The sequence below is a fragment of the Corticium candelabrum genome, chromosome 2 (assembly GCF_963422355.1).
Source record: "Corticium candelabrum chromosome 2, ooCorCand1.1, whole genome shotgun sequence".
Taxonomy (NCBI): Eukaryota; Metazoa; Porifera; class Homoscleromorpha; order Homosclerophorida; family Plakinidae; genus Corticium; species Corticium candelabrum.
The window spans coordinates 11,071,236-11,089,416 of NC_085086.1; the positions used below are offsets into that span (position 1 = coordinate 11,071,236).

General features: G+C 43.2%; 3 protein-coding genes and 1 long non-coding RNA gene across 4 annotated transcripts in view; all 4 read left to right on the forward strand.

Moving 5' to 3' along the window:
* Positions 1 to 246: 246 nt before the first annotated feature.
* Positions 247 to 11,965, forward strand: LOC134198173 (uncharacterized). Its single transcript, XM_062667507.1, has 13 exons — positions 247 to 285; positions 349 to 416; positions 1,502 to 1,852; positions 2,354 to 2,533; positions 3,935 to 4,078; positions 4,215 to 4,654; positions 6,064 to 6,316; positions 6,474 to 6,596; positions 6,757 to 6,882; positions 8,719 to 8,844; positions 9,908 to 10,441; positions 11,061 to 11,383; positions 11,525 to 11,965. Exons 1-13 carry the CDS (start codon positions 278 to 280, stop codon positions 11,768 to 11,770), a joined length of 2,922 nt encoding a protein of 973 aa, XP_062523491.1. The 5' UTR covers positions 247 to 277; the 3' UTR covers positions 11,771 to 11,965.
* LOC134176224 (uncharacterized) lies at positions 7,003 to 7,885 on the forward strand. Its single transcript, XM_062642906.1, has one exon. The coding sequence runs from the start codon at positions 7,215 to 7,217 to the stop codon at positions 7,779 to 7,781; it is 567 nt and encodes a 188-aa protein (XP_062498890.1). The 5' UTR covers positions 7,003 to 7,214; the 3' UTR covers positions 7,782 to 7,885.
* Positions 11,966 to 12,662: 697 nt separating the features above from the next.
* LOC134198405 (uncharacterized) lies at positions 12,663 to 15,369 on the forward strand. The gene is made up of 7 exons (XR_009972832.1): positions 12,663 to 12,929; positions 13,469 to 13,549; positions 13,626 to 14,269; positions 14,335 to 14,745; positions 14,803 to 15,035; positions 15,091 to 15,165; positions 15,226 to 15,369. It is a non-coding gene; the product is annotated as an uncharacterized LOC134198405 (long non-coding RNA).
* A 2,542-nt stretch (positions 15,370 to 17,911) lies between these two features.
* LOC134198404 (piggyBac transposable element-derived protein 4-like) overlaps positions 17,912 to 18,181 on the forward strand; it is a 1,218-nt gene continuing 948 nt past the window's right edge. The window contains exon 1 of the mRNA XM_062667796.1: positions 17,912 to 18,114. Coding sequence (XP_062523780.1) covers positions 17,965 to 18,114 — 150 coding nt within the window. The 5' untranslated portion in view covers positions 17,912 to 17,964. The remainder of the gene's footprint in view (positions 18,115 to 18,181) is intronic.

An 18,181-nucleotide genomic window follows, 5' to 3' on the forward strand; every position in this document is an offset into this window, starting at 1 on the left:
AAAGTGTTAGTGAAACTGTAGCAACTACTGTACACACTGTACTAAACAGTAGAGAAAAACTAAAATCTATCACTAAATTTTAACCATCACTATTATTTAAAACAAACTCGTTGTAATATCGAGCAACGCGTTAAATTAATTAGGGCCAGTCTAATACCAGAGATAATAAAAGTTCCGTCTGCTCGTCTCCATCGTCCTGGTCTACCGTTATCCGGGAGTTCGCATTTCTCGATTCAATGAGCTTACTGCAAGTTCCGATCGTCTGCTCGATGCCAGCATGTCCACGTAACTACCTTTATTCTTACACTCACAATTGCGTTCTTCACACGTTGTCTCGTTGTTTTGCAGGCTCATCGTGTCATTGTATTTCGTCGTTTTGCTATTGGCGCTCTTTTCACAGCCACATTCAGTCATCGGTAATATGAATGAGACAATGAGTGAATAATTCATGGACTTCATTGTTGGTTTTTACTCTCTTGCCCTAGTCTGTCTCACTACTCTAGTTTCTCTAATTTAGTCTCACACGTACACAAACCGCAAGCGTGTGCAGAAATGCGCGTACAAGCGAGTTTGTTTAGGGTGATGATGTTGATAGTGATGAGAGTTTGATGTAGAGAAGACATTATTGTACGTCGAATATTGTTGTAAAGCGAAGACGAAAGAGCAGAGAAGGATGCTGCCATACGAGTGACTTGATTGATACTCTAGACGCTTGGTTTCTATGCTGGAAGACTTTCTAATGATTCTGGGAATGAGTTTAATCTTATAGTGCGAGCATCCCCAGTGTGTTTTATGAAAGATGACAAGCTTGTCTGGATGTTCAATAGGAAATGAAGTGAAGTGCATGATTTGTCATCCAATTGGTTGCTAGTGGCTGCAACAACAGGGCATTAGGGGGAGACCTATTTACATCCTGTTTGCACAGAGCAGTTGGCCTGGGACAGCCCTGGGTATCACAGGTCAACGAGTCTGTATATAAATAGTGTGGAGCCAAAGCAAACTGAGTTGAAAACCACCAACTACAACTTAGGCTTGTCTTGTGCAACCAGATCTGAAAGACTAAACTCAGGCACCGTGTACAGAAAGATAGATTATTTTGTATTGGAAACATGTTCTAGAATCATTTTGTGACCACAGAATGAATGTTGCGTGTTTGCTAATGTTGTTTGGTGTTATGGAATTTTTTGGTCAAATGATGGTTACTAACTTTGTACATGTGCATGCACCATGTCTTACATTGCTGTTGTGTATGTTTATGTTTGCCATATTTTGTTGTGAGGTTTGCATTTGATTAGATGGACTTGCTTGTTTATCTGCAGATGTTGTTGTCAGTCTATGTGTCTGTCAGTTTATTTTTTGTTTGTTTGTTGTGTCTATTTTGGTGTGTGTGTTGTGTGTGTGTGTGCACGTGCACGTGTGGTGTATGTGTGTATGTGCATGCCTACTAGTACATGCACGTGTGTACTCTATTTATGCACTCTTAATAAACATGTCTGTTTAGGTGCATATTGTGGCAAGTTCAGTGGTCTGAGTGGCATTGTAAAGTCTCCAACTCGTGACCCTCTTACTGGCCTCTATCCTCCCAACACACGATGTGACTATCGAATAAAAACTCCAAGAGGCTACACGATTCGTGCGACATTCAACGAGTTCAACTTGCAGTGGTCGTCGTATTGTCAATCAGACTATGTGAAGCACACACAGATAAAGAACAAGTGGAATGATCGTGCATACTGTGGGCAGCATTTGAAAGGAAGGACAGTGGAAACGTGTGACAATAGACTGTTTATTAGATTCGTCTCGGATTCAGTTAGAAATGGAAAAGGATTCAACATGGCATACACAGCAGTGGGTAAGTAATATATATGTCAGTGTGTGTGTGTGTGTGTGTGTGTGTGTGTGTGTGTGTGTGTGTGTGTGTGTGTGTGTGTGTGTGTGTGTGTGAGTGTGTATGGATCTAAACGTTATGTAGATACATGTACCCATTTGAGTGTCTACATAGGTGCACCAATCTTGATAAAAGACATCATGCAGTAGCTTGTTGGAAATAAGTACTTTTTAGTTAATAAATTTATTAACTCTCGATAATTTTGATTAATTTAATAATTTAATAAGTGATATTTAATAAATGTATTTATTGAACTTTTATATAATTTAATTTTTGTTTTAGAATATTTATGTGTATTAAGAAATTTAGCAATTGAACTAATTAATTAATGTATTATATGAACACACACACACACACACACACACACACACACACACACACACACACACACACACACACACACACACACACACACACACATGCACACACACACACACATCTCAACACTTAGTTGTCTTTTGCTAGACATAAATGAATGTTTGCCGTCTCGTCCTCGTGGCTGCAAGAAGGCTGCCACACAATCTGTATGCGAACAGATCTGCATCAATACACGGGGCAGTTTTAGGTGTTCATGTCAAACCGGCTTTCATTTGTCACTCAATGGTAGGAGTTGTGAAAGAGACATACCTTCTTCATCTCTACCACGTGAGGCTTGTTGTTTATGAGTTTATGTGTTTGTTGATTAGAATGTTTGTTAATCAGTTTGTCTTTTCTCTACATATATGAGTCAAAGAGGACTTTAGATAATTGGTATTATGGACATTTAGATAACATCGTAACACACAATTGTCGGTTTGTCTGTTTTTTTGTTTGTTTGTATGTTTATGTGTTTATAGCTTTGTTTGCTTGTATGTCCTGTTTGTTGATCTAATTGTTGGTGCATTTCAGATTCTGTTTGTTTGTAAGTGTTCTTGTTGTCAGTTCTGTTGTTTGTCTTGTTGAATTTCCTTTCTTGTTTGTCTAGTTGTCTGTTTATCTGTCTGTCTGTCTGTTTGTTTGTCTGTCTGTCTGTCTGTCTGTTTTGTCTATCTGTCCGTCTGTCTGTCTTTCTGTTTGTTTGTCTGTCTGTCTGTGTTTGTGTGTCTGTCTGTGTTTGTCTGTCTGTCTGTGTTTTATACATCAGCACTATTACATAAGTGCCCAAACACCAGTCCAAAAGCCCACAATGGGCTACACAACAAAGTCCAACTACTTATAATTAACAAAGGATTAACTGTCCTGCTCTTTCTACTAATTCACACTAGCATTGCATCTTTGCAAAACAGCGACGCCAGTACGTCTTGAACTCTCTGCTGTTCTTCCTTCCATCTTTATCTGTTGAGAGAATGGACAGTCGATTAAGGAACTGAAGAGCATCATGTCCCCATCTTTCAAAATGTTCAAAAACTAGGGCAATACAGTTAGAGGATCTGTTCCATATGTCCAACTCACCAGCGTATTTCTGTGATTTTACGGCTTCTCATTTGGCTGCAGCTGCACCATCTTCCAAAGCTGCTTGGGAAATAATATGTTTGGCCCATGGGGGAGTCACTGAAATGTCGAGTTCAACGTCACACCCAGATTGTGCATCAGATGCAATGATATCGGGTCTGTCATCAGTATTTTTATCAGCTTATGTCATATTGGCGGCGACGTATTTTTGTGACTCTCCAAAAATGCAATAGTAAAGTTGTCTTGAGAGAAGTGTCTAAGTTGTCAACAAACAGACTAATGGAGAATAATGTAGCTAGCAGAGATAGATACATTCAGTGCTTAACACATTGAAATAGCTGAACTTGTAACTTGTTTATGAAGCACTTTCTTTTAATTGTCGAAAAGTCATGTATTCTAGTGTATAGAGATGCTGTATCCTAATAAAATAGCCTGCCTGCCTGCTTGTCTGTCTGTTTGCCTGCCTGCCTGCCTGCCTGCCTGCCTGCCTGCCTGCCTACCTGCCTGCCTGTGTGTCTGTTTGTTTGCTTGTCAATTTTATGAACATTTCAAAATCTGTCTATCTTTGTCTGTTTAGCATCATTACATCTAGTTATTGTTACGGTATCTTTGCAGCTTTGAAGGTTGGCCATTGTCCATCAATGCAGTTAGGAAAGACGCATGATGTCTGCTCTTCCGGTAGTGACAACACATGCCCCACTTCACTGAAATGTTGTCCAACTAGTGGATCTACCTATCGGTGTAAAGAACCAGTTTTTGGTATGAAGATATTTTTGTACACACACACACACACACACACACACACACACACACACACACACACACACACACACACACACACACACACACACACATTATATCAGTTTACATTTCAGCTACTGTTTTGGGTGTCTAGCTTTCCGGTCTCCTCACCAACTGTCAACTGCTCTTCAAGAGAGTCTCCTCAGTCTCACAGACGCACCACGTGCGACTGGCCGAGTAGCAGGACAAACGACGACATGCCAGTCAACTTGTTTGACCATCCTTCTTGACAGATCAGGCAGCATTGGCTACTCCAACTTTAAGTCCATGCTCAACTTCCTATCAGCGCTACTCACAAGCATGTGTGCTAGAGCACCATGTCTTTCTACATTGGCCATCTCGTATGCATCAGATGTGAGGGTTGAGTTGGAGTGTGGGCAGTACAAATGTGGTCAAGGTTTGTATGAGGCTGTGAAGGGCATCAGATATAGGAGTGGCTTTACGTTTTTGGATTTGGCTTTGGAGATGGCAAAGAGCAAGATGACTGGATCGGCGAGTAGAGATTGTGGCAGAGCATCGGGAAGTTGTCAGCAGGTTGTGGTGTGTGTGTGTGTGTGTGTGTGTGTGTGTGTGTGTGTGTGTGTGTGTGTGTGTGTGTGTGTGTGTGTGTGTGTGTGTGTGTGTGTGTGTGTTGTGTGGTGCGATAGCTCAGTTGGTTAGAGAATCTTCTATGGAATGTGTACATCCGGGAATTTGCAGGGTTGCAGGTTCAAGTCACAGTGATGGCGAGCTATGGCATAATTTCCTTGGGCAAGAAACTCACACACAATTGCCTCTCTTGACTCAGGAGTACAAATGAGTACCTGGTCATTGACTGGGGTAGCAAAGGCTCCTCCCCCCCCCCCGGTGGGACTTCGGGTGCCCACACCACAGTTGGCGTCACAGTCAATGCTCTTGCGAGTACCTGGCCGGGCTCCAGGAGATTGCTTAGCACGGCCTATAGCTCCTGCATAGTGCACAGATACCCAGACATCTGACTGGGGGGAGTGTAACTGTAAACGGCAGCTCCTTATCCATTTGCCATTTTGTGTGTGTGTGTGTGTGTGTGTGTGTGTGTGTGTGTGTGTGCACGTGCGTGCGTGCATGTGTGTGTGTGTGTGTGTGTGTGTGTGTGTGTGTGTGTGTGTGTGTGTGTGTGTGTGTGTGTGTGTGTGTGTGTGTGTGTAGCTCAGTTGGTTAGACAGTTGCATTTGGAGAATGGAAACATCAAGGACGTTGAGGTCGTATGTTCGCAGACGAGTACAGACGTAATTTCCTTGAGCAAGTAATTCACACACAATTGCCTCTCTTGACTCAGTAATATAAATGAGTACCTGGTCTTTGACTGGGGGTGGGCTAGACCGCTGGCTTGGCAAAACATCACACAGTATGTATACGGGTACGTGTGGACTTGAGGTCCAGTCCTGCGGCTGCGCCAAAGTCAGGGCTCTTCGATGCTCTGGCCATGCATCAAGGGGTTTGTCAGCGAGGCCTAAAACTCTGAGTAGCACCGAGTGCCTACCTAGAAATAAGCAAGGGGTGCTATCTTCGGAGCTTTCCGAAGGGCATATCCATTTGTCCATTTGTGTGTGTGTGTGTGTGTGTGTGTGTGTGTGTGTGTGTGTGTGTGTGTGTATTTGTTTGTTTGTCACTTTGTTGCTTGCTTTCTGTCTCTCAGTTTGTTTGTCTGCATGTTTGTCAAACTGCATTCGTCTGTATGTTTGTTTGTCCATCATTTGACAGACACAATAATAGAGACTATCAAACAATTAGGAACTACATGAGCACCACACCACACTATAACACAATGTATTGATATCAACTAAACATTAGTTTATAGAAAACTTTGGCTACGTACACATGTATCTATCTGGTTTGTAATAAATTTGAATTTTTATTGCTCTAATAAATTAATTTGTTGTAAATGCAATATATATAATATTATTTTTAAGTTTTGTTTGTAGATTGTGTTTCTGCTGACGGATGGCAAGTCGAATGGTGATCGTGATCCTGTTGTGCTTGCTCGCCAATTGGAGAGAGACACAGGAGCGAAGATATTTACGTTTGGTGTGACGGAGAAAGTGAATGGTTCAGAGCTGAGTGCTGTTGCATCGCAAGAGCTAGTGAACGTGAATGGAAACGTTGTTAATAGGAATGTGTTTATGTTGAGGACGTTTAGAGGTTTGGATGATTTGGCGAAGATTCTCAACGGAAGCGGTCAGTTGGACACGCACATGCACAGACAGACAGACAGACAGACACACACACACACACACACACACACACACACACACACACACACACACACACACACACACACACATGTGTTGGATGTTTAGCCAGTAGATGGACTTCATTGTCATGTTTTATCTAGATCCTTGCTCTGTGAACAATGGTGGATGTGAGCATGTGTGCGTGAACAGTGGAGGTACTGCACAATGTACGTGTCGCAACGGATTCTCTCCTCTCAGTCAAGGATCCCCATTTTGCAAACAAAGTGAGTGAGATGTGGTTTGATGTTCTGTCCGTCACCATCTCGAGCATTGGATGTTGGAAAGAGGCGTTACATAAGTGTGTGTGTGTGTGTGTGTGTGTGTGTGTGTGTGTGTGTGTGTGTGTGTGTGTGTGTGTGTGTGTGTGACTTTGATTGTTTGCAGATGTTCATCCGTGTAATCAACATCAAAGAGGCGGTTGTCAACATAATTGCGTTGCTCAAGGCTCTGGATTTGTGTGTTCGTGTAGAAATGGATATGAACTGGGAACAGATGGAAAGTCTTGCAGTGGTGAGTTGTCTTTGTTCTCTCAAGCACTTGGCTTGAGTAGATCATGACAGACAGACGGACAGACAGACAGAAACACAGACAGACAGACAGATCAGTTGATTGAAACTGGTTCTAACCGAGATGCAGCACGATTGCGTTCAATTAGAGGTAAAGGAGCAGGAGCATGGTTAGATTCCATTCCATCTTCAGAGAAGTTTGCACTTTCATCTGGCAATTTTGTCTTGGCGGCTTCTCTCAGATTGGGTCTACCTTTGTCTTTACCACCTTGGGCCACTAAATGTGAATGTGGAAAGTCACTAGATGTTGAAGGGTACCATTTACTAACATGCAAAATGGGTGGAGGCCCAGTTTGGTCTCACAATTATGTTGTTTTGTGCTGGTCTGAATGCATGAGCAGTCTACAATGCCAGCATCAAATTGAACCAAAAGATAGATATACAACATCCAACAATAGAGCAGACATTGTTGTGTTTGACTCAACATGTGGGGGAAATGTCGAGCTTGATGTGGCCCTTGCTCACCCCTGGAGCCAGGACATTCTGCGAAGTGCAGCAACTACGGATGGAGCTGCAGCAAGAAGAAGAGAAGACATCAAACATAACAAATATTCTCAAGAGCAGTTGCCTGGAGGGTACACTCCTACCCTTATTCCACTAGTTTTCGAGCACTTTGGTGGGTGGGGAGAAGAAGCATCAACGTTCCTCGATAAACTTTCCAAACTATACAGAGATGAAGAAGGAAGAAACAATCCCTCAGATTTTAAAACACATTGGAGAAGACGCTTGTCAGTACAACTTCAGCGTTGCAATGCCTCGGTGTTGGCTAGAAAGATGATCAGAGTAACATATGGACAGAATACAGACCAGAGTTTAGATGTTGTTCAACTTTCAATTCAGTAAACTAAATTTCGGTTTGTAGGCTCCGTAGGGGAGCTTTTTAATGCTAATTGTTATTTGTGTAATTGTAATTGTAGTTGTGACACTTGTTGTTCATTAGCTGTTACTTTAGTTTCACCTGTATTAGCTTTGATGTATAAAAATATATGAAAATTTGACAGACAGACAGACGCTACACAGACAGACAGACAGACAGACAGACAGGCAGACGGTTACAGCTGCAGGAAGACTTCAGCTCTCAGTGGACAGTCATAAACATTAGAGACAGGGACCATAGGTCCTTTTCGTCTAGTCATAATGTGTGTGTGTGTGTGTGTGTGTGTGTGTGTGTGTGTGTGTGTGTGTGTGTGTGTGTGTGTGTGTGTGTGTGTGTGTGTGTGTGTGTGTGTGTGTGTGTGTGTGTGTGTGTGTGTGTGTATTTAGTGCGTATATAGTGTGCATTGTAGTTTTAAGTAGTTTTCATGTATGTACTAGATGTAATGGACACGTGGATTAGCTATTGCTTTGGTGCTATAGTTCGTTTATGAAAAATATATTTATTGACAGACAGACAGACAGACAGACAAACAGGAAACACAGACATGCAGACGCTAGACAGACGGACAGACAGACAGACAGACAGACAGACAAACAAACAAACAAACAGACTGACAGGAAACACAGACAGACAGATAGACAGACAGACAGAAAACAAGACAGACAGACAGACGCTAGACAGACAGACAGACAGACAGGCGCGTGCGCACACACACACACACACACACACACACACACACACACACACGGACGGACGGACACACACACACACACACACACACACACACACACACACACACACACACACACACACACACACACACACACGGACACACACAGACCGGCAGGCAGGCACAGCTACAATCACATCATATCTTATTATAGACTTTGCGTTTGTGTTTAGATGTGAACGAATGTCGTCAATCTAACGGTCGGTGTCAACAGTTGTGTATGAATAAGGCGGGCTCCTACCGTTGTCACTGCCGTACGGGTTTCCTGCTGCAAACAGATGGAAGGACATGCCAGAGAAGTGAGCACATGCAATTTCGATTTTTTATTCTGTTTTTATACAATACATTGTGACATGCAATGCATCTAGAAAGTCCATGAGCGCTACAAGATGCCAAATTTACAAGTTTTTTGGATTTGCATCCGGGTAATATGTATGGAGGACAAACAAACGTCAATAGTTAAGGCTGCTCACAATATTGACGCTGACCTTAAGGTCAATATCTTGAACTAGCTGGAAGTGTGTAGTTGGCTAGGGAGAAGGCAAGTGGTCGAGGTGAATTAAGAGTTGAGGTGGGGTTGAGTTCCCTTTTTGCATTATTTAGTGTGTGCAGCCAGTGTCTAGATATTGGCATGAGTTGTGTTTGTGTGTGCGTTTGTTTGTTTTGTTTGTGTTTGTTTCTTGTTTGTTTTGTTTGTGTTTGTTTTTTGTTTGTTTTTAGTTGTGTGTATGCTTGTTTGTGTGTTTGTTTGTTTATGGTTGTTTGTTTGTTTCTATTTGTGTGTATGTTTGTTTGTGTGTTTGTTTGTTTGTGTTTTCTGTATGTTTGTTTGTTTTTGTTTTTTGTGTTTGTTGTTTGTTTGTGTTTGTTTGTGTTTGTTTGTGTGTTTGTTTGTGTGTTTGTTTGTTGTTTGTTTGTTTTGTTTGTTTGTTTTGTTTGTTTGTTTGTGTTTAGTTGTGTGTATGTTTGTTTGTGTGTGTTTGTTGTTTGTTTGTGTTTGTTTGTGTATTTGTTTTTGTTTGTTGTTTGTATTTGTTTGTTTGTGTTTGTTAGTTTATGTGTTTTTTGTTTGTTTGTTTGTATTTGTGTTTGTGAGTCACTTTGTGTGTTTGTTTGTTTGTGTTTGGTTGTTTTTCTGTGCTTGTGTGGTTGTTTTTGTGTTTGTGCTTTTCTGTGCTCGTGTATTTGTCGTTGCATTGTTCGTTTGTGTTGTTTGTATTTTTGTGTGTATAATTGCAAATTCTAATGCCTACAAATCACACTACAATCCTACCAATCATCTCTCCTTACCCTAATTCCAGTCCATCGCTAAAACATTACACATTCCACTTGTTTGCTACCTAAACTCCATTTCCACTCTAGCATGTCAAATCACAGACGTCCAAGGTCAATGTCGCATTCGCAAAGAAATCTACTCAATGACAACATCAGAACGACGCCACTTCATCCGCATCTTCAAGCTCATCACGACGCAGCCTCCCTACAAATCACTCTACGACGACCTGATCGCCATCCACGAGAGAGAGTTCGACAACGGCATACACACGCCCCAGCAGTTTCTTCCCTGGCACCGCTGGTTCGTCCTCTCGGTCGAGAACCTCCTCAGATGTGCAGACCGTACCGTCACCATCCCATACTGGGATTACTCCTACACATGTCGCTCGCCATGGAAACCAAATGTGCTCTGTCTGGATGATTTGTGGGGAGATAATTTGCAGTCGCTTGGAGGTAACGGAACTGGACGTTTTCATCAGGTGGCGACGGGTCCGTTTGCTTATCCGGGATGGAGGCTGACGCCGTCGGCTGAGACGAATGCGTTGAGGAGAGCGTTTAGAGAGAGGGATGTGCCGTGTCTGCCGGCTATTGAACGTTTCTTGGCGTTGCCGTGTAGTGCAGGTATACTGCAGCTCGACTGTTGGTTTGTTTGTTGATTAATGTTTATGTTATTTGTTTGTTTGTTTGTCTCTTTGTTTGTTCGTTTGTTTACTCATTTATTTACCAATCTGTTTGTTTGTTTATTTGTTTACTTGTCTATTGCCTACATGTTTGTTTATTTGTTTGTTTGTTTGTCTTTTTGTTGGTCCATTTGTTTACTCGTTTATTTACCAATATGTTTGTTTGTCCGTTTGTTTACTTGTTTATTTACCAATCTGTTTGTTTGTCTGTTTGTTTGTTTACTTGTCTATTGCCTATCTGTTTGTTTGTTTATTTGGTTACTTGTCTATTGCTTACTGTTTGTTTGTTTGTCTGTTTGTTTGTTCATTAGTTTACTTGTCTATTTTCTATCTATTTTTACTTTGTCTGTTTGTTTGTCTGTCTGTTTGTCCGTTTGTTTACTTGTTTATTTACCAATGTGTTTGATTGTCTTTTTGTTTGTTTGTTTGTCCAACTGTTTGTTGTTTGTCTATCTTTCATCTGTCAATTTGTTTTCAGTCCTAATGTGTCTGCCTGTCTTTGTCTGTCTAAGACATTGGCGTCGCTTGCATCTATACATGACATGGTGCTGCATTTGCAGGAACAATCGAAGACGTTGATGTGGCTCTTGCTGGTCCCCTACACAGTCCCATTCACTTTGGTATTAATGGTACGATGTGGTCTCAATCGTCCGCCAACACTCCAGAGTTTTATCTTCTGCACAGTTTTATTGATAAGTTGTGGAGTGATTGGCAGAGGAAAGGGCAGAAATGTGCGCAGCAGCACACGACGTCGCCGGACTTTGTGATGACGGCGACTGGAGGGGTGAGGGTGCGGGATGTGCAGATGATGGAAAGGATGGTGGTTAATGGGAGTGTCGTGTGTGTGAGATATGATGAACCGTCGCATTGTCTAGTGGATGAGGTAAGACAGACAGACAGACAGACAGACAGACAGACAGACACCACAACACACACACACACACACACACACACACACACACACACACACACACACACACACACACACACACACACACACACCAAATTGTGATTGCATGTCTAGGTACTGGGTCGTCTTACTACAAACGGTAAGAGCTGGCATTCGATCCCGCGACTTCCTTCTCTTCCTCCTTCTCTCATGACGCGCGAAGAGGCGACGTTCATCGGTCGAGACTCGAGGAATGTGCAGAAAATGTTGGACATGGACCGCAGATTGAGACAAGGCGGAGCCGTCGGACGCTCATCGAGCACGCGCGGATGGAGCAGCGAGGAACTATTGATGGGATTCCAACTGAGCGGTCACAAGTGATAGGATCGTATGATTGCATGAATATTCTAGGTCTCTATAACAACGTGTCAGAATTGATGTGAATTTTTAAGGCTTCATTACTAGATAGAAGCTTGACAATTAATTAATTAATTAATTGATTGATGGTTTTAATGCGTTTGTAATTTGATGTAGACGGGATTGTCAAGATGATGTATTCACTAGAAATCAGATTTAAATTTGCCCTCCATTAACTAGAGTTCTCTAGGGTACGGTTGGGGTTGGGGTTGGGGTTAGTTATACCGCGTATGAAAAACCTCATAAAGTAATATCGTCATCTGCAAACGTATAGCTTACAGGGGCACCGGAAGCAAACAAACACTGGTAAGGCCTAACGCGCGCTAAAGGGCGTGGCTACTTACGTGACTCGATAAACTCGACCTCTCATGACTGGTCGACACAGTCAAGACGTGACAAGACAAGGCCAATATGTTATTTCACTTTTTAAATTACGTCTGATAAAAAGAAATATATTAATTAGTTAATTAATTAGCTGTATTATTAGACCGGAAGTTTAATGATATAGCTCTTATATCAAACATACTCTGGCAGATGCACACATTTTGAAAACTGGTCCGGTCATGCTCCAGCGCCCCTAGGCTATAGCAGACGAGATACTACATACATAATCAGGTATCCCGTATGTTCGTGTGACTTTTTGTCTCCAGGCATGCTTTCTCTTTACACACGCAAGACTTGCGAGAGAAGAAACAGTTAGGATATAACCTAGCGATGCAGTACGCCAAGTTTCGTCTCCCGAACGCCTAGCTAGCGCATACTACAACAATAGTAACGTGCGCTAAGGATGACGTAATCTAAATACGGGCTTCACACTTAGCAATTCACATTCAGCCAATCATCATAGACAACACACATTGACTCACTTGCACCTGGCGGGAATGGCATCTGGTTCGTCTCAGAGCTCTGGCCGAGCATCGAAAACTCCTTCTCGTTCTGCCTTTGTCGATCCCGACTATCTTCTCATTTCGGGAGATAGGGAAGAAGGCGTCGAGAGTCTGAGCGCGCTCGATCGTCGAGACAACGACCCGGAGCTGGACGACCCTCTTCAGGTCATTTTCGACAGTCAAGCACGCCTAGAGGAGGAATCGGAGGAGGATAGCGAAGCGTCCGAAGAGGAGAGGTATAAATATATATTGTTTCGTGCAAAGCGACGCGCTGCAGCTTGTAGATCTATAAACGGTCAGTTCAGTCAGTCAGTTCTGTGCTTTATCCGCATGCGCAGAGTCGGAAACTCCGCCCCCAGTGCACCTTCTATGGCTACTTTACTTGCGTATGGCGGGAAAATAGAACCGTGATGTTCTTTGCGTTGCGTTTTGCACTTGCGTTGTATTGCGTCGGAAATAGTGGTAAGTGTGGATGGTCTTGCGTTGCGTTGTGGTTTGCATGGTTTTCGTTGGCTGAATCTTTTCTTTTGTTTTGTTGTGTTGTATTGTGTTGTGTTGTATTGTATTGTGTTGTGATGTGTTGTGTTGTGTTGTATTGTGATGTGTTGGGTTGGTTTGGGTTGGGTTGGGTTGTGTTGTGATTTGTTGTGTTGTGGTGTGTTGTGTTGTGATGTTGTGTTGTGATGTGTTGTGATGTTGTGTTGTGTTGTGATATGTTGTCTTGTGTTGTGTTGTTGTGTTGTGTTGTTTGTCATTTTTTGTTCTCATTTTGCAGGGAGGGATTGGCATGGTCTTCGAGAGGAGAACTAGGTGCTCACCTTCAACGATTAACCATTTTGACCATTCCTAGCTCTAGGTAAGCAACTTCCTGTTTTTAAAATGCTTGTTATCTGGGAATCGCGTTGATTTTTGGTACACTGCTTGTTGTATAGCACTGAGTCAGAATCAGAAAGTGAAGGAAAGAGAAGGAGGAAAGAACGGAGAACAGGAGTCAAGAGAAGAGAAGTGAGAGCAAGAGGAGGAAGGAGAGTAAGAGGAGGGAGAGCAGCGAAAAGAGTGAAACTAAGAGATCAGGAGGATGCGAGACAGAGGAAGAAGAGGGAGTTGGAGGAGACGATGCTAGCTGGAGATGAGGATAACTGTGTCTGCTGTGTCGCGATGTTTGTCTGTCTGTTTGTGTGTGTGTGTGTGTGTGTGTGTGTGTGTGTGTGTGTGTGTGTGTGTGTTTGTGTCTGTCTGTCTGTCGGTCTGTGTGTGTCTGGTTGTCTGTCTGTCTGTCTAGTTGTCTGTGTGTGTGTGTGTGTGTGTGTGTGTGTGTGTGTGTGTGTGTGTGTGTGTGTGCGTGCAGGTGTGTGTGTGTGTGTGTGTGTGTGTGTGTGTGTGTGTGCGTGCAGGTGTGTGTGTGTGTGTGTGTGCGCGTGCAGGTGTGTGTGTGTGTGTATGTGAGTGAGTGAGTGAGTGAGAGAGACAATAAGAGAGAACGAGTACTTTAGTACTGTACTGCACTTCACAGGCACAGTGAACGTTGTACCTACATGCCACCGCAGCCAAAGTCCGGCTGGACTGAAGAGAAAAAGTTTGTAGTAACAATCATATAATACAGTTGACTGGCCAGCTAACACTTAATTTATATATTCGTAGGAGACTACTGCAACTAGAGGCACATCATCCAGACTGTGAGGATATCGTCATTTCCCTTCCTCCATTTCAACCCACACGTTCTGTCGGAGCTCATCTACCCCGTCGCCTACCCGACAACCCCACACCTCTCGACCTTTTCTCCCCCTACTTCAACGACGACATCCTCCACCAGATGGCGGCCTGGATCAGCAGCAAGAGAAGATATAGGAAAGCCACCGAGAAGAGCTTCCGATGGCAGCATGACACCACCCCCAGGAGCTCAGAGCCTATTTTGGCCTTTTGTTGGGCATGGGATTAGTCCGTCTGCCTCAAATCTCTCACCACTGGTCCCAGAGTAAATTCTGGGGCCACACCTTCTTTAAGGAAATCATGTCGGGACGACGGTTCAATGCAGTCTCTCGTTCTTTGATGGTTAGTAGGTAAACAATTTCGTATAAAAATTTAAGTTACGGGATGTTTCTTGTTTAGATGAATGAATTCGTTATTCCTAAGAGACGACCGTCGTCCCAAGAGATCGGGGCAGAGGGCACAGCACGCCTCACAGAGCCGGTTCCTGACCCAGCTTTGGGGTACAGGAAAGAGAACAACCAGCTAGCCCTAGTGCTGAGGGCCACAAGGTACCCAATCCCAGTCGTGGGGATCAGGGTGCCACTACACCAACAGCAGACCGGCTCTTTAAGATCCGACTATTGCTTCAGCAGGTATGACTTACGAGCTCGTAGTGTGAGCAATCAGTGTATATGTATGTGATGCTAGATGAGGCGTGCTTGCCGCATGTATTGCCAACCCGAGCAGAAGCTTGCGATCGACGAACGAATGCTTCGTTTAAAGGTAAATGGATGTGATATACATCGATATGTCAGTCTAATTGTATTGCGGTTTTATGTGTAGGAAGGTCCGGCATGCGGCAATACATGCCCAACAAACCCATCAAGTGGGGCTTCAAGCTATGGGTCCTGGCAACATCGGACTCATCCTCTCCCGGTGGAGCCGGTTACGTCGTTGACTTTGACGTGTATGTAGGCTCCCAGGGCGTTCCGGAAGAGGGCCTCGCTCAATGGGTAGTGCTAGAGCTCCTGGAGCCTCCTGCCAGCAGCAATCTTCCATTGCCTGTCCTTGGGCTGGGATACCATCTCTATCTTGACAATTACTACATCTCAGGTATGGTTCTATTTGAGTGCAATGGTATGTAGTACACGGATTAAATTAACGTCCGGCAATCGGTTGGACATTATGGGAACACAAACTGGTCTTACTGCCGGAACACACGGAAATTTGTTGAGACGTTTGTATGCAAGAGAAGACAGTTGAGATAGGGAAAGTAAAAAATTAGAGTTAATATTAACTACTAGTGCCATCCCTACTTAGGGTGCTTTCGGATTGTATTGAGTGCATACCAATCTGGTCTTTAGTGAAGTGGTTAGGAAACCAAATCTGGGCTGTAGATAGTGACACAGCCACATCAAGGCTGTTCACCAGACCCTTTCTTGCCCTGAAGTATGAGGTGGTGGAAAGGGTCTGGCTACATGAGACTCCCGTGGCAGTAGGAACCGATTCAGGTGACTACAGGGGTGTTCTCATTTGCAGTGTACTATATCGCTGCTAACGTACGCTATCTAGTCTATTACCTAGTGTGTTTTGCGCTCTTTCCCGATTTCATGTGCAGTGATGCTGTGAACGCACAACATAGTTGAAGAAATCCTGACGCAGCAAAGCAGCGGGCCATGTGCACAGTGAGGGGAGGTGTGGTCTCACGTCTGACAGCATGCAGTCTGGTTACCTAGCAATGTCATAGAACCGCTTACAGAAAGCCACAGACGTGTTTGCTGGCAGAAATTGTTGTGTTTACGTGTTACATGAAACAATGTCCAACTGCCCATGCTACACTATGATCAATACTCGTCACACACACACACACACACACACACACACACACACACACACACACACACGGAGTCACAGAGTCTCGAATGCCAGATTTGGTTGGACATGATGTTCGTTTCAAGTCTAGGCAATCGTACAAAAGTTCAATTTGGTTGCAAAATGTCTGATATTTGACTGTTATTTTACACTGTGCATTAGTACGTAGATAGTAGATGTTCCAGATGTTGATGCTTACTCAAGTATGAAGACTGACCGACACTCACTCATCTGAAGATGAAATCACACGCAGAAGCAAATTACAATGTATTTTGAAGAGTGGCCTTATTATTAGTAGTTAGAAGTCTCAGAATTAGATGAAAACATAGTATAGTGCAATTTCTGTTCATTCTGAGTGAAGGGTTGGTTTTGGAATAGCACCTTCAATTTATGATTTCATGCAATTTGTGTGTGTAAAATGTCAGTACGACAAGCATGCACTACAGTCACCTTGAATGTCCGGACAACATCCAAGTTGTTGTGACAAATGTACGAACACTTGGAAAATACTAATTCAGTGTGGAAATAGGGAATTATTTTGACTCAAACAAACTGAGCCTAGATAGGACATTCTTGTATGGTCTTACATAAGTGCTTCCCCTACTTCAGCGACTTTGCATGTAATTTTCTAATAACCAACTTCCAGGGATAAATGGTGTTAAAGGCAGCTGATGTTTTCTCTGGATAAAGCATGCTAGGAGGCAGCTAAGTTCATCAAATTAACAGTTACATCATTGGAAAGGGCATCACATGCTAAGAGACAAGGTTTACACTATCATATATACGTACCGACGGATGTTTTGTCCAAACACGTCCCAATACTGGTGCAGTATTTGGTCGGGCAAACAACACATTTGGTGGGACATTGTCTTATGTCCTACCGTTATTTTTCACACTTTAATGTCCTGAAAGATGTATCCTACCAATACAATAGTCTAATGTATTGCACGATGCATCTCTCCAATACAATAGTCTAATAGTTTAATGTATTGCAAGATGTATCTCTCCAATACAATAGTCTAGTGTATTGCAAGATGCATCCTCTAATACGATAGTCTAGTGTATTGTGAGATGCATCCCTCCAATACAATAGTCTAGTGTATTGTGAGATGCATCCCTCCAATACAACAGTCTAGTGTATTGTGAGATGCATCCCTCCAATACAATAGTCTAGTGTATTGTGAGATGCAGCCCTCCAATACAGTACTAGTCTAGTGTATTGTGAGATACATCCCTCCAATACAATAGTCTAATGTATTGCAAGATGCATCCCACCAATACAATAGTCTAACGTTATTTTCCACACTGTAATTTAAGGCCTGCAGTCAGCATTGTGTGTTTCCTTGTAGGTAACTTATTTCGCCAGCTCAAGGAAAAGGAAATATATGCTGCTGGAACGATGCGCCGAGGACGCTCCGGTTTACCACCACAAATATCAGGAGCCATCGTAAAGAAGGGGGACAGAGGCAATTGGCGTTGGTCACGTGACGGCAATTGCCTGTACCTAGTCTGGGTTGACAGCAGTCTCCCTGTCTTTTGCTCGACCATGCATCAAGGATCGAGAAAAACCTAGTGGTGAAAAGGAAGGGGAGAGGCAGTGGTAAGTAGCTTGAGAGTTTAGCTGTACTGTAAATGGATTACCTAACTTTGGCTTTAGGAAAGGCAAGGGAGTTTCCTTGCCCACCAGTCGTCCCAGACTACAATAGGTACATGGGTGGTGTTGATATCTTTGACCAGATGGCAGGTGCCTATGCGGTCTTGAGGAAGGTCTTCTGTTGGCCGAATGTCTTTTTGTACAACTTCCTCGAGACCGCGGCAATGAATTCATGGCACCTGTATAAACTTACTACCAGTCCAAAAGTAAGTCATAGCTATGACTTCTTGTGTGTGTGTGTGTGTGTGTGTGTGTGTGTGTGTGTGTGTGTGT